This window comes from Rhynchophorus ferrugineus, unplaced genomic scaffold (assembly GCF_030347505.1).
Source record: "Rhynchophorus ferrugineus isolate W39M unplaced genomic scaffold, kcgeb_rfMv2 rfM3, whole genome shotgun sequence".
Taxonomy (NCBI): domain Eukaryota; kingdom Metazoa; phylum Arthropoda; class Insecta; order Coleoptera; family Curculionidae; genus Rhynchophorus; species Rhynchophorus ferrugineus.
This window is the reverse complement of record NW_027472582.1, coordinates 22327611-22344584: the sequence shown is the minus strand read 5'-3', so window position 1 is coordinate 22344584 and position 16974 is coordinate 22327611. Positions and strand designations below refer to the sequence as shown.

Below are 16974 nucleotides of genomic sequence, written 5' to 3'. Positions count from 1 at the left end.
CATTTTTGTTGTTGATTGTAAGGGTATAATCCGGTAAGAAACCAGCCAATGGTTGTTATGGTGGTTAACTATGGTGTTTGAAACCGCAAAGCTTATAGTATGATCTCCAAGTTGGTCATGCAAAAGGTCTAGTCGGTAGGATATCGAACAGTGTAATGTCTAATCTAGATAAGCCTTGTCAGTGGATAAGACATAAAAAAGAAGCAAAATATTATTTAAATATTATTTAATAACATATCACGTATAGAATATATCAAAATAAAAATAGACAAAATGTGTATAAATATTTATTAAAAATATTTAACTGTTATAATTATAAACAACTTATAACATAAGAGTACATATGATATGAAATAATAACAAGAAACGAGTTTTAGCACCAATAATTTGGTTTAATTGAATTATCCAGGCATGAAGGAATGCTAATATGGTTCTTTCAATGGTCTCAACATCAATTCAGCAACCTAAAAATGAAACCAAATTTAGATTATGCAAACTATTATTAATACACATTAAACTGCCATCCATAGCTTCTGTACAGCTCAACCAAACTATTTTCAAAGTTTCATGCAATGTTGTTTTCTTTAGACGAGATTTAATATACATTTATCATGCCATTTTTCATTATCTTATTTACTGTTGCAATGTTTTCATCGTTAACAGCAACTAGACGACGATCCTTAAAAGCCAATAACCTGATAAAACTGATATAGTCTCTCTATATCAGACTACTTAATAAGAAATTGTTTGTTTTGCATGATTAACGAGATTCTTTTATTCTATTAGAATTGTAATTTGTATGTAAACTGGTTAATAATTGGTTAAAAATGGTTAATAATATTTCTATTTCTAATAATAATTTTAAAATATTTTATTATATAAATTATTAATTATATATATATATATATATATATATATATATATAAATGTTGATATTGATAATTTTAATATTAATTTTGGTCGATGATTTCTTGCGTAGCACTATGAAATGTTATCTAAATCTCGTAGTAAAATTAGAGAAGTAACTCTAATATTACAAACCTGGATTTGCTTTTAATAATTTTAAATTATTTTGATGTTAAATGACATTTCCTATTGAAATTAATCCTATCAGTTATATACCTGTAAATGTGGAGGCGTAGATAGAACAAACATAGCGGCATCAGCTATATCTTCAGGATTCAGAAAATATTTAATCGGTCCATTATTACCATCGCCAACATTTTGTCGAACAAAGAATTCTGTGTTGTCCACAGGTCCTGGACTGAGACTCTAAAACATTTTATAATTAACACACTGACAGAAACATAAAATAACAAACTAGACACTAAACGTTACATCAATGAATTTGGCAAATGAACTAAATAATTATGAATTAAAAGCTTATAAGCATCTGCCCTGAATGTTTGAAACTTTGTATGTCAATATTCTGGATTCAAAATAGCTTCGACAAATCACCCCACTGGCTCATTAATAAAACTTGCTAGAAAAGTTAGACTTAATCCAGGGAAAGGCTCTGGATAGATTTGATAATCGACTTCGTATATGAGATATAAAGAAACGTTTTAACAAAATTGAACAAATTATTCAATCATTATTAATTAATCTGCATGATTCATATTTCAATATATCGTAACGTCTTAGAAGTATTTATATTACCAAGAATTCAGGTAAACTTCTAAACATTAATTCAATAATTCATTAATGCACATCAAACTAACTATTATAAAATACCAACTTGTCTTGGCATCTGTAGGTCCCATTTCCACATTAAATATTAAATCATTATTGGAGGATAGGAATTATTAATTTTATACAATATAAAACATATGCCTTGTAATCTAATTTAAATATTTCCAGCATGGACTGCTGTTAAGCAGGAAAAATCGGAATTACTATACTAAAAATAATGAAATAAATCCAATATAACAATAACTATCCATATTTGCATTACCCACAAAAAGATATACTGAAAAAAATGACAAAATAGTTTTCCATAGGGAACTGTACTGATGACAAATTTCAATTGAATCCTATGTTCGATAGAATGTATACATCAGGAAAAACAGCAGGAACTTCTATACGAATTATATTCATACACTAGTACTATCGAATAGATATATGAAATTTAAAAATAAAGATTGCAAGAAATAGAACAATTAGAGCTATTCCACGTTAATATATTCTTTAAATACAAAGCAAATATATAACACTATTCAAATTACAGTGACATCCACCAAACACTTGCAGGTTTTTAGCCATAGATCCAAGTCTTTAAATATCCGACATATAACCAAACGATTCGTGGATAAAACTGTTTGTACTAAAGGTTACAATTAAGAAATCGGCTAGGAATAGCAAAACAGATTATTTGTTTTACACTAATCAATACTTACCGTTACTTTAATATCAGAATCAATGTCGATCAATTCCAGCCTCAACGTTTCGGTTAGTGCGGTCAAGGCGTGCTTGGATGCTGGATAAATGTTTGCCTTGGGAATGTTATAAACAAAATGACCAAGAATGCTGTTGATGTTGATTATCTGACCTGCTATTTTGTTAGCGGTCATTATTTTGATGGCTTCTTTGGATACGATACATGTTCCAATTACATTAGTATCTGAAATATATATCAACTGGTTAATCTTATATATAAAAATGAATCGCAAAATGTGTTGGTAAGCGCATAACTCAACAACGCCTGGACCAATTTGGCCAAATCTTTTTTTAAAATGTTCGTTGAAGTTCAAGGATGGTTTCTACGGCGAGAAAAATTAGAATTATTGCTGGAAAAACCCTAAAAATAGCCCTTTTCTTTTTCCCATACAAATGATTTGTAACTAAAACGTAGTCAATTTGAGCTTTATTGCTATGGAATAAAGTTCATATTAAATTACAAGCACTCACTGTTGTCTAAGCAATGTAGGTGTGTTCCTAACGTCAAAGATCATATCTATCAAAACAATGTGCGTGTGTGCGTTGGAGCACAGAATACATAGTTGGAGGAGTTTAATGTCGCGTTCCGAAACTCGCGTTTCTTTTGTATTAGTTTCGGCACGCGAGATAAAATGCATCAGTTTCCACGTCATTACATCAGTCAAACAAAAATCACGTTACCAACAGTGTTTTATTATTTTTGATATCCAAATTTTAAATAAATAAAACAATTCGTACGGCTTAAAAGGATTTGAGTTCAAGTCATATCAAATTTAAAAAAAAAAAGTTGTCTGTTACAGATGACTTTTGATAGATGACAGATGAATTGTCAACTGATAAACGAAACAAATTCGTATATCGTGTTTTGTGCAGAGTGTTTAGTTAGTTAGTGTTTGTTTAGTTCGTGATTAGTGAAAAAATAATTTATATTTGATATGCCTCCTATAAGACGAAGCAATTTAGGTAGAAGAACCAGAAATGCTATAAACCAAGCTAATTACCGATCTAATCGTACTGCACAAGAACGTGACGACGGAAATGAACGTGAAAGAATTCGGATATCACAAACGCGTGAAGCGCGAGCGCGACATTCAACTAATAATCGCGCAAGTTTGAATCGAGCTGCTTTCAGTTACGATGTGTCAATTGACTACAGTAACTACTAATGTGTTGTTATTAGTTCTATGAACTTGGTTTGCTCACACTGTAAGGCATTAAAATACAAAAACGAAGCCAATGGATTGTGTTGCGCAAATGGTAAAGTGAAATTGATACCATTGGATCCACCACCAGAACCATTGTACTCATTGGTTTCAGGAATAGGAACAGATTCTATACACTTTTTGACACATATCCAACAATATAACAATTGCTTTCAAATGACTTCATTTGGGGCAACAAATGCAGTTCGGGAAAATTTTATGCCAACTTTCAAGGTATGTATTATAGCAGTTACTCATAATTATTTTAGCGAACAAAATTTTCTATCACCAAAGTTAAGATGTGTTACTAATCTTCAATTTCTTAATCATTACGAAATATATCACTTAGTCATCATATTATATGGTGATTCAGTTTCAGTGACACTTTTGTATTTTATATTTGATAGATATTAGTTAAAACTAAATATATACTTTTTAAGATCAAATATTATTTAAGTTTGATCACTGACAATCCATTAATTTATACCACACCATAATATTTTTTTTATTTACAGATACAAGGGCAAATATATCAGAGAGCAGGTTCACTGTTACCAGTGTCAGATAGCAACAACAAATTCCTGCAAATTTATTTTATGGGCAATTCACCACAAGAAATTGATCTGCGTTGTGCACATAACAATTTAGTAAAGAGGTCTATTGTAGAACAATTACAAACTTTATTTCATCAACACAATCAATTGATTATATTGTTTAAAACTGTCCTGGATCTGATGCCATCCGATATTCACAAAATTGTAATCAGAGCTGATAAAACACCTGCAGGTCAACATACAAGACGTTTTAATGCACCAACTATTGATGAAGTTGCTATCGTTGTAGTTGGAGAAAATTTGGAATCCCGTGATATTGTTTTACATCGTCGGAATGATCAATTACAACGTATAAAGGAAACACACCGCTCATATGATGCAATGCAATATCCCATTATATTTTGGCAAGGTGAAGATGGCTACGATTTATCAATAAAAATGATAAATCCCATTACAGGTAACTAAAATATTAGTTTAGCTATGGCGAAAATATCTCAGTCACTATATTATGTATTTGAATCTTATTAAAACAAAATCTGTTTACAGGTTCTGAAACCAACAAAAAAAGTCAGTTCAATGAACTATTATTCATACCGCCTAATGATTCGGGAAAATGAAGATAATCACATATTGAAATGTCGGCGATTATATCACAAATATGTTGTTGACATGTATGTTAAAATTGAAACGGAGAGATTAACATTCATCAGGTTGAATCAAACCAAACTCCGATCTGAAGAGTATATTCACCTTCGAGATGCGATTAATACTGATGGAAATGCACAGAATGTCGGTCCGATGACTATTCTTCCAGCAACATACATCGGAAGCCCTCGGCATATGCACGAATATGCTCAAGATGCCATGTCGTATGTTCGTCATTATGGTACAGCAGATTTGTTCATCACATTTACATGCAATCCGCAATGGATAGAAATTAAGCAGGAGTTATTCCCTGGGCAATCACCCATTGATCGTCATGATATTACAGCCAGAGTCTTTAGACAAAAGTTGAAATCTTTAATGAATTTCATCGTAAAACATAATGTGTTTGGTGAGACACGCTGCTGGATGTATTCTGTGGAGTGGCAGAAACGAGGATTGCCACATGCACACATTTTGATTTGGTTGGTTGAAAAGATAAGGCCAAATGAAGTTGATGCAGTGATATCAGCTGAAATCCCTAATGTACAAGTAGATCCTGGATTGCATGAGGTAGTTATCAAAAACATGATACATGGTCCCTGTGGAACTCTTAATCAAAATTCACCGTGTATGATGGATGGTAAATGTTCAAAACGATATCCACGGACATTAATATCGAAAACAATTACTGGTAATGACGGTTATCCATTGTATCGTCGCAGATCGACAGCAGACAATGGAAAATCAACAATTGTCAAATTAAATCAACAAGATATTGAAATAGATAATCGTTGGATTGTTACATATTCACCCATTTTATCAAAGACATTCAAAGCACACATCAACGTTGAATCTTGCCATTCAATGAAATCGATTAAATACATTTGCAAATATGTAACCAAAGGGAGTGATATGGCTGTGATTGGAATTGGTGCAGAGAATTCTAATGATGAAGTTACCCAATACCAAATGGGCCGCTATGTCAGTAGTAATGAAGCAGTTTGGCGAATATTTTCTTTTCCTATTCATGAGAGACACCCTTCTATTGTTCACTTAGCTGTGCATTTAGAAAATGGACAAAGAGTGTATTTTACAGCACAGAACGCAGTACAAAGAGCTGCTCAGCCACCATCTACTACATTAACCAGTTTTTTTGAGACATGCCAAAACGATGATTTCGCACAAACATTGCTATATTCTGAAATGCCAAAATATTATACCTGGAATCAATCCTCAAGGAGATTTATACGACGGAAACAAGGAAAACCAGTTCCAGGATATACAGATGTATATTCCACCGATGCGATTGGCCGGATTTATTCAGTACATCCAAGCAATGATGAATGTTTTTATTTACGACTGCTATTAGTCAATGTATGTGGCCCAACATCATTCCAACAGTTACGAACTGTTGATGGTGAATTGTGTGGATCCTACAGAGAAGCCTGTCAACGTTTGCAATACGAACATTGTTTTCTATAATCATATCTACATGCTTCCCATCAAACCCAATTGATTTGTGGATGAAGTACAAAGATTATATGTGTGATGATATTTTGTATCAAATACGGAATAGAATGGGAAATCCAAATATACAAATCAGTGAAGAAATTTACAATGAAGCATTGATTTCAATTGAGGACATGTGCTTGATAATGTCAAACAAACTATTAATTCAATTAGGCCTGACCGCGCCCAATCGTCCAATGCATGACGCTTTTAACCAAGAGTTGCATCGAGAAAGACTGTATGATCTCAACGCTTTGAAAGAATTAATTCAAACAAATCTTCCACTGTTAAATGAACAACAGAAGTATGTATTTGAAACTCTTATGAAAGTAACAAATGATGAAACTGGAGGGATTTACTTCTTAGATGCACCTGGTGGTACAGGAAAAACTTTTTTGATTTCATTAATATTAGCAACAATTCGATCACAAAATAAAATTGCACTTGCACTCGCTTCGTCGGGAATCGCAGCAACTTTGCTTGAAGGTGGTCGAACAGCCCATTCAGCACTAAAATTGCCATTAAATATGCAAAGCAATGAAACTCCAACCTGCAACGTTTCGAAGAACTCTGCAATGGCAAAGGTTTTGCAGCAACGTAAATTGATTGTTTGGGATGAATGCACGATGGCACATAAAAAATCTTTGGAGGCTTTAGACAGAACCTTAAAAGATCTACGTAGCAATAATAACCGATTTGGTGGTGCAATGATTTTATTAGCAGGAGATTTTCGTCAAACATTGCCAGTGATTCCACGATCAACGCTAGCTGATGAACTCAATGCATGTCTAAAGTCCTCCAATTTGTGGAAACATGTCAAAGTACTTCATTTAAGCAAGAATATGCGTGTCGAGTTGCAAAATGACCAATCTGGAAACATATTCTCTAAACAACTCATTGACATTGGTAATGGCAAATTTCCTATAGACATGTTGACTGGCTGCATTAACTTTCCTCAAAGTTTTTGTCAGTTAACTCGATCAAAAGATGAACTTATTCAGAAGGTGTGTCCAGATGTTTCTCAAAATTACAGAAACCATGATTGGTTGAGCGAACGAGCTATACTGGCTGCAAAAAACATAGATGTAAATGAATTAAATTTCAAAATTCAAGAACAAATTACAGGCGAATTGAGGATATATAAATCAGTTGATTCGGCTACTAATCAAGATGATGTAGTCAACTATCCACCGGAATTTTTAAACTCGCTGGATTTGCCAGGATTGCCACCTCACAATCTTCAATTAAAGGTTGGATCGGTGGTTATAATGTTGCGAAATATCAACCAACCGCGTCTTTGCAACGGTACACGGTTAGCGATAAAAAAATTACTAAACAATGTGATAGAAGCAACTATACTCAAAGGAAAGTATAAAGGAGAAGATGTTCTCATACCGCACATCCCAATGATTCCGACTGATGTGCCATTTGAGTTTAAACGACTACAGTTTCCAGTGCGGCTTGCTTTTGCTATGACTATAGACAAGTCCCAGGGGCAATCATTAAGTGTTTGTGGTATTAATCTAGAAAACCCATATTTCTCACATGGTCAATTGTATGTTGCCTGTTCCCGTGTTGGAAAACCATCAGATTTGTTTATCTATGCGCCAGGTAATCAAACAAAAAACATCGTATACCACAAAGCACTACAATGATAATAATAATAATAATTATGATTCACATGATTAACAATAAAGCGATTACTTACTTTTCAATCCTTATATATGTTTTATTTAATTATTTTTTATTCACAACGCCCTATCACCAGGGTGATGGTTCTGTTCAGGAGAATTTTTTAAAATACGTAGGCACAAAAACTGCCACATTACAAATCTTTTTGACAGGACGAAGTCTGTCGGGTCAGCTAGTATATTAATATAACCTAAGTTAGTAAACACAGTTTGATTGTATTCTCTGGTTTCTCGAGGAATTGAGAATATGTTGGTAATTTTCCCTGCACTGTCTCTAATATTCTTTGGTTTGAGTTTCACCAGAACTCCATTTATTTGAATAATGAATCTTGTGATAACTAGAAAAAATTTCACATATCTCTTTTTAATAGAACGGTAGATCAGAGATTAGATCTTTGAAACCCACAAAGCTGCAGATTTGTATCTAATATTTCCGATGAAACCTTAAAAACCGAATTTTATTTATTAATGGAGGAAAACGAGTTGAATCAGATTGCATATGAAATCTTCATTATTAACTATTTTTAAAAATTTTATCTGATGTTACGTTTCGTAAAAAAATTTCCACAAAGCTAACAAAATTCAAATACTAATAAAACAACACACAACTTAGTGATTTAAATGTGTTTGGTATTGCATATTATCTTAACAGAATTTTTTTAATTTCAAATTTATACACTGCTTGGTTGGTGCAGTGGTAAAGCGACAGGACGGTCTACCTACTGCTGCGATAGTCGTAGGTTCGAATACTGCTGGGGCAAGGTCTTGAATTTATGTTTGTGATTGTTTAATATTTGTGATTGTCCTAAGTAAGAGTGCAATATTCGTCAAGGAAAATGATCCCAGTCACGCCACTAACCAAGCTGGGTAAGACCGAATATCTTCTGGAATGATTTCTAACTTTCTACTCGCCAGTCGGTAGGCTTAATGCCGATGACCGTGGTTATATATGTATATATATATATATATATATATATATATATATATATAAAAATTATACACTAATTATTTTGAATATTTTATTAAATAGAGTAACTTCACGTTCAGTTTGAATGCGTTCTTTAATATAAATTATATTAAATCGTTAAATCGTTAAAAATAAATAGTCATTAACTATATTAAATAGTTTATTTAATATAGTTAATAATGTTTATGGTGTTGGATATCTGTTTCTTGTTGGTTGCTGCTTTATTCAAGAAAATGCAACTTCCGATTCTTTTAACGTAATTTCTATAGATTGTTGCTTAGTTTCATCAATAGCTCAATGGATAGTCTTCTCAAGAGCGAACAAATTGTTTGTGTGACACGTGTTAACATAGTATTACCAAGTTGAAATAGCACACTCTTCAAAAGTAAATGAACAGAATGACTTAATCTACATTAGTGACAAAAATATGATTTTTTAGCATACCTAAAACTTTCCTCCATGTATCTGGCTCTCCATCAAACAGATTATTTTTAGTCGTTGTTCCAGCGTTGTTAATAAGAATATGAACTACTCCGATCTTATTAATTTTTTTGAAGGCATTTTGAACGTCGGCTTCATTGGATATGTCACACTGAATGTAATGTATTTTGTCCTTAAGATTTGCGTGTTTATCTGCTAATTGAATGGCTCTCCTATTTAAACCAACAACCTAAAATCTATATTTTGAAACAACATTCTCGAATTGAAATATTTTAACTTACAATTATACCAGCATCAGCCAATCTTATGACTAGTTCAGCGCCTATTCCTGCACTCGCCCCGGTAATTACGGCGACTTTACCAATCCAACGATCCAACGATAGCACCATCTAAAATATCAAAATATGAATTTCGATGCACTAATCTCTTGAATATAAGACATAAGATATATCAAATAATAACCTAAAAACTTACGTTTAAATGTAATAATAAAATTTAAATCTGTGAACGATAATACATAAACTGGTTGCCTTTATTTTTTGTTGTTTACCTTGAGCTGTTTGCCTTGAGATTGTATTCAGTAACACACAATATTTAATAGAAACGTAATTGCATTTTTCTTCTGACCCACATTTTTATTGAAATTTCACTTAAAAGTATAACATTTAATTCCAATGTTATATATAAGCACTTTTTTAGTAAGCTTTTTATAAAAACTTGTTTATTTAATGAAATTTGCTATTAAAATTGTTTTGTTATTGTTAATATTAATACATATTACATTTTTCCTGAAATATCCTTCCTCTTATTAGGCCTATAAATTATTTTAAAATGCTAATTTTTCATTTTTCTATACCTTAAAGTGTTCTTTTTTCCAACGAGGGTTTATCTGGGCTGTATCTACAGTTTAACGTAGACTCCGAAACACGGTCCTCGGCATTAAGCCTAGCGACTGGCGAGTGACCAACTTATAAATCATCCCAGAAGGCATCCGGCCTTATCCAGCCTGGTTACTGGGTTCGTGACTGGAATGATTTTCTTTGTCGAATTTCTTGGCACTCTTGGACAATCTTAAATATGAATGATGAACAGTTACAAACATAAATTTATGACCATGCCCCAGCTCGATTCGAACCCGTGACTATCGCAACAGTACCCGGACTGTCTTGTCGCCTTTATCACTGCGCCAACCAATTTTTTAATTTGAAGCTACATTGTGAAAAATCGGTTATTTAAAGTATTGTCTATCGATAGCCGTTACTCTTTCTCATCTTTCAGGCATTTTACCGATTCCATCTTGAAAAAGCGATGTATCTTTTGAGGCTATCCACGAATCGAACTATTTTTTGGCATCTGCATAAAAAGTAAAGCGCTGGGGAAAAAGATCACGACTTATGCCTCGGAACAGGTATTTAGAAGAAGCAAGGTCTGGAGAATACGACGAATGGTGTCATATTTTGCTTGTTTTTCGCCAGTGCTGGTCAAACCTATCGACTGTATTCGACAGAGATCCCCATTGATGGTTTCATCGAGAAATGAATTGAAATCCTCGTTTTCAATTTTTTTTGGGTGTTCAGAATGCTCTTTATCTTCATAGACCCTGTATTCGAATCACCGCTTTTAAAACATCGAAAGCAGTAATTAAATGTCGAAATCGATATAGCATATTCTCCATGAACAATCATAAAGCATTCGATGACCCTCATCCGCTATTTTCTTCTTCAAGTTGACTTCATAAATTCAGGCATTTTCGTACGTACTGAAAAATGTGTTTGCTCATATTTTAACAAAATGATACGCTTAAAAGTTAAGCCTGTCAATTTATAGGGCTGATATGTTATCATTATCATATATTATATAATATGATATTATTCCCATTCTGCAACCGAAGTAGAAGTAATTCTCAAAAATAAAAAAAACCTTCCATTATACCTAGGTTTAAATTCTTAAGAGTTTCATTGTTCTACCCGATTGGCTTTCAAGCGTTTGTCTAAAAAGGTAAAAAGTTAACTACCAAATTTTAAACTTAATTAAAATTTAAATTTACAGCTGCTTCGCGAGAGCATGATGTTTTTTTCAGTAAAATACGATGAGTATCATTGGTGTATTTTATATTAAAGTAGTTATAAAATAGTCTATGAAGACAGCATTTTTGGCATAAAAAACTTTCGTTATCATCGTACTACTCTTTGATTTATTAAATGATAAATAATCGTTATTTATTACAATACAACTTCTTGCAAATATATATTCAAAGTTTATAATAAAGCGTAGGCTCCGACGAGATTCGAATAACTCACGATATCCTGTTTACTAGACAGGCGCTTTAACCAGCTAAGCCACAACGCGGATTTATTCAAAATAGTCATAAATTACTGAATAAAGAAAAATTGGAAAAATACAATATTAATATTGCCAAATAGTTTGAAATTTTTTAAACTTGAAAATATATATGTTAGTGAGCAATTATAAATTAAAGGCACTATTCTAGTCTAGCGGTATGAATGTTAGGTTTTTTTTAAATGAAAAATACAATAAAAAACAAAGAATATTTATACTATACACTTTCTAGTATATATATTTTAAATATATGTTTGAATAATCCATAGAAGAAAAAAAATTAAACAAATATTAAGAATTGGAAAAGTTATAGGCCGTCGCACAAAATTTGTTTTCGCTAAATTAAAAATAGACATTTTTGAAGCCCTATGAAGAACTTTTTGTAATTTCTAAAAATAATAAAAAATGTTATATTGTTGCTTTGTAAGATGGAAGAATGTATACGTGAGATTCACACTAAATTTCAGATAAACTAGTTCAGTAGAACTTGGGACACAATGTCAACCGTCTGAAAAAAATAGTTTGGAGAAAAGCTCGTTAAAATTTTCATTTTTAGATCTAGAACATCTCTGAAATAGAGAAAAAAATATTTCTCTCGTAGATTAAACATTATATCAAGTATTCAATAAAATTTCAGAACCATTTATTCGATTAGGGATATTTAAAATAAAAAAATACGTCAAGGCTCCGGCGAGATTCGAACTCACGATCTCCTGTTTACTAGACAGGCGCTTTAACCAACTAAGCCACGGCGCCTGTTAAGTTTTAAAATGATTGAAAATTAAGCAATCGCGGAAAACTACAATGAAAGTAAGTAATATTTTTAAAAATATCATAATTTTTTTAATTCTATAAAAGAATAAATTGCTCTGAAAACTTTAATTGCGACAATTTTTAGAATAAAAAAAAATGTATGGGTAAGGTTTTTTATCTCTGTTATCCCACCGCGATAAAAATATCCAAATAGACATAGATATTGCAGGCGGTTTTTACCGTATCACAATAATAAGTGAATGATGTAATTATGTGAGAAAACATAATTGTATTGGTCCATAAACATATTTGTCCTACGTACAACGGATTAGCGGAACACTAACAAGTATAATTTAAGTCAATTGTTGACAGAGTCTTTTGTTGAAGATGAACGTTTCTTAATTTTTTCTGACCCTCCTCCCCCTTTCAAGTCTCAGATGATTAATAGGCGAGCCGTTATCAACAGTTAAAGTTTTTTTTTATAACATCTTTATTAGATACGCTTAGTACAATCTTAATTATTATTATTATTACAATTAATTTATTACTACTTTTCCTATGTGCTTGGATTAATTAACAAGCAAGACGAGTGCGAGAAAATACATCAGTATGTATTCCTCAATTATAAAATTATAATTATTTATTAATTATTAACTTATAGCTATAGTTTACACTAATAATACACACTAAATGTTCACACAAGTTCGTATGGTTTTGTTCGTTTCAATCTCCTGATATCCTGTGCGCTGTCCAGCAGTTGTATTGCTTCCACGTTAGAATGATTTAATAATCTTCTTTCGTGTTTCAAGGCGAAATCCTGCACAACTTCGCAAATCCATTTGATTTCTAGGTCATCGTGCAGTTCTTCATTGGTTACATAGCGATAGGCATTGGTAATCAATCGAAGAATCTTGTTTTGACAGCGCTGTATGACTAACTGATTTGAATTTTTAGTGCAACCCCATATTTGCACCCCATAGGTCCAAATTGGCTTTATAATTGTATTATAGATCAACCTCTTTTATTTTAGATCAAGTTTAGAGTATCTTTCGACTAACCAGTATAGTTGTTTTATTTTAGTTTTAATGTGTTTTGCTTTTTATCTAACGTGATGCTTCCAATTTAATCTACCGTCAAGATGGATTCCAAGGTATTTTGCTGAACAGTTAAAGTAAGCACTACTTCGTAGATTTAATAATGTTATTTTTAGTATTCAATAACATGTTTAAATCGTGTTAGACAACATGTTTAGTAGATTCAGTATTGAGGGAAAGAACTATACTGGCTAGTCCGAAGATACTCCCAACTTGATCTAAAATCAAATATATTGGTTTATCATCATTTATAAAGCTTATTTGGATTTGCACGATAACCTCGAAATCAAATGGGTTTACGATGTTATTCAAAATTTCACCTCAAAAGCTGAGATAAGTTTACAAATCACCCCAATTTGGAAGCAATACAGCTACTGTATTATAGAAATATATTATAGAAACAAACCAAATGAACTTGTATAGCGTATACGTAATTGGGACATACATTCTGATGGATTTATCCCGACGAAGGTCTTGTTTGTGTTTTAAACTAAACATATCTAAAGTTATATATAATTAAAAACAAGTATTTGTTCGATTCAGGGTATTTAAAAGGTACAGGCCAGACTCCGGCGAGATTCCAACTGAGGATCTCCTGTTTACGGTGTACTACCTGTGTTAAAAATTATTTCTATCGTAGATTAAACATTATGTTCAAGTATTCAATAAAATGTCAGTACCATTTATTCGATTAGGGATATTTAAAATGTAAAAATATACCAGGCTCCGGCGAGATTCGAACTCACGATCTCCTGTTTACTAGACAGGCGCTTTAACCAACTAAGCCACGGCGCCTATATGCGTTTTAAAATAGTCATAAATTATGGATTAGGGCATAATTGGAAAAAATACAATATTAATATTGCAAAATAATTTGAAAATTTTAAAACTTTATGAAGAAGTTACGTGTTCTAAAGATAAATATATTTTATAGACAATAACTTACAATAGGTAACGATAATTTTAACGAAAATAGATATCTTAGTGAGCAGTTATAAATTAAAGGTGATATTTTAGTCCAGAGGCAATTTTAAGTATTTCTTTTATTGGAAAGTGAAATAAATTACAAAGAATATTTTTAGTATCCACTTTCTATTATATATTTTTAAATATATGTTTGAATAATACATAAAAGAAAAAAAAAGTGAAAAAAATTAAAAATTAAAAAAGTTATAGGCTGATAAATGGACATTGCCAAAAAACTACAGGTGTTTGTTAACACAATTGCAATCTTCTTGATAATCTCTCGAACAAAATTTGTTTCCGCTAAATTACAGCTGTTCGAAAAATTCCGAAATTGTTTAGATTTTTTGGCGTTTCGGAATTTTTTAAAGTAATAAAAAATTTGTTATAGCGTTCTAATAATAAAACTAGTTCCGTTGAACTTGAAAAACAATGTCAATTTCGAGAAAGGCTCGTCAAAAATAATCATTTTTTCATTATCTTAAGGGTACATTCTTAAACGTTAAGCTTTGATAAGGAAATGAAAAACATGAAAAAATTAGAATTAGATTAGAATAAGGTAATCCTGTATTAATTTTAAATTTATTGAATTAGAAAATATTTCTACATTCGTAGACTAAATAACATTATATGTAATACTGAATAAAATTTCACTACCATTTGTTCGATTCAGATATTTTAACTGTAAAATATATGGAAGATACAAAAATAACATATATCTACTTAATCTTTATGTTCGTTTTAAGGTTTTTATAGAGATAAAAAGTAAGCTACAGGCTCCGACGAGATTCGAACTCACGCTCTCCTGCTAACTAGTCAAGCGCTTTAATCAACTAAGCTAAGGCCCCTTTTTATACTTTAAAATAACTAAAAAATACAAAGTCGATTATCCGCAATATTTATAAAGATCAAAATGGGTGACTATAGAGAGTTGTACCCTCAAATCCACCTGGAACCACATGTCACATCAACAATCAATCTGCCCAATTTGCGAAGTATGTTTTGTGGTTTACATTACATAATGGCATGTAAAAGTAGCTTCATTAAGTGCTGTACAAAGTTATAAAGAAGAATTTAATATAATACATGTTACTATTTTATGTTTCTATTTCTAAAATTTCTAACACTGTTCAATGTTTCTATTTCCGATCAGATGGTAGTCAACGTTTTAGCATACACACTTCACGGGCATCGCGCATAACAATTAAATGTTAGCCGAGTATAAATAAGATAGATATGTGGATTTGGAAATGGGCTTAGGAACTGACTAGACTAAGACTGACCCACAGCAATAACTTTTTATATAATTATGATAATTAAGGCTATACAAGTTATTTACGCTTTATTAAAAAATGTTTCTTGGTAATCTTGTTTCTTTCAAGTTAAGCATCTAACCAAATAAATTCCCAGACCATACTCTGTTTATGAGTGTTTTGACATCAGTACCTAAATAATAAGAGGCGGGCCAGCACTGATCTGCACTTGTTGAAAAATGTTCCACCATGAGATGAAATCAGATTACGTCGTTTAGATTTGCTAGATCATGGTATAATATTCGTAAATTAATTTCGATTGTACATATTTTAGTTGTAACTGCTATACCTTTCTTTAATTGCCATTGTGAGATAATGATAACGAATTAAGACGCCTTAAAACTTAGTGATGAAAGTGATTTTGCAGCTAGATACCAGATTGTAAATATTTTTGGCAATAAGATGACATGAGTCTTAAAAAAATAAATAAATATTTCTTCACCATTTAGATAATTTCTTTTTCATTCATCATCCGATTGTCTAATACAACTAAAATCGCATTTCTTTTTCCTAGACCTAATATATTCAATATTTTTATATCAGACAGGTAAAATTTAAATAAGAAAAATGTACCCGGGATATCTTTTAGCCGGTATCCGTATTGATCGTGATCTCATTCCGTTTTAAAACTGGCTCTGCGAGACAGCAAATCGAAATGGATGTAACATGGACTAGGATTGGACGAGGTGGCCCGCGGGGCTGAGAGGGGATAATGCGCTGCGTATCGTCGGAAAATTGAACGTTATTGGAAAAATTACTGGTAGAATAGCGTTCGTTAGAAGCAATTTGTGGCGTGCATCCACCGGGAATGGGAAATATTGGAACGACGGTAAATTGGAGATGGGATTCGATTGGTTTAGTGCCTCGGCTTGTATCTCGTCTGGATAATGAAACGTAATTGATGGCGAATACCCGAAACGCTATAAGAAAGAAAAGTATTATAAAAAATTTTTCACATAGTTAATAGAATAATTTCTATTATACTGAAATGTAATTAGATCAATACGTTTGTTGAACCTATTTAATAAGTTAAATATACCAGGACTGTGATTTAATTTTAATCTTC

General features: G+C 31.9%; 2 protein-coding genes and 2 non-coding genes across 6 annotated transcripts; 1 reads left to right on the top strand and 3 right to left on the bottom strand.

Moving 5' to 3' along the window:
• Positions 1–273: 273 nt before the first annotated feature.
• LOC143192786 (farnesol dehydrogenase) lies at positions 274–10362 on the bottom strand. Of its 2 annotated transcripts, none has more exons than XM_076398455.1 (6): positions 10302–10362; positions 9727–9834; positions 9449–9674; positions 2397–2620; positions 1123–1272; positions 274–464 (listed from the first exon to the last, which is right to left on the bottom strand). In XM_076398455.1, the coding sequence occupies exons 2-6, from the start codon at positions 9832–9834 to the stop codon at positions 423–425; spliced, it is 750 nt and encodes a 249-aa protein (XP_076254570.1). In that variant the 5' UTR covers positions 10302–10362; the 3' UTR covers positions 274–422. The 2 variants fall into 2 exon arrangements, with proteins under 2 accessions (XP_076254570.1, XP_076254569.1); XM_076398454.1 differs by lacking the exon at positions 10302–10362 and adding an exon at positions 9920–10002.
• Positions 3564–6319, top strand: LOC143192785 (uncharacterized). 2 transcript variants are annotated; one of them, XM_076398453.1, is made up of 3 exons: positions 3564–3872; positions 4154–4649; positions 4739–4923. In XM_076398453.1, exons 1-3 carry the CDS (start codon positions 3621–3623, stop codon positions 4807–4809), a joined length of 819 nt encoding a protein of 272 aa, XP_076254568.1. In that variant the 5' UTR covers positions 3564–3620; the 3' UTR covers positions 4810–4923. The 2 variants fall into 2 exon arrangements, with proteins under 2 accessions (XP_076254568.1, XP_076254567.1); XM_076398452.1 differs by lacking the exon at positions 3564–3872 and having other exon boundaries at positions 4530–4649; positions 4739–6319.
• Positions 10363–12467: 2105 nt separating the features above from the next.
• TRNAT-AGU (transfer RNA threonine (anticodon AGU)) lies at positions 12468–12541 on the bottom strand. The gene has a single exon. It is a non-coding gene; the product is annotated as a tRNA-Thr (tRNA).
• A 1812-nt stretch (positions 12542–14353) lies between these two features.
• On the bottom strand, positions 14354–14427 carry TRNAT-AGU (transfer RNA threonine (anticodon AGU)). Its single transcript has one exon. It is a non-coding gene; the product is annotated as a tRNA-Thr (tRNA).
• Between the last annotated feature and the right edge of the window lie 2547 nt (positions 14428–16974).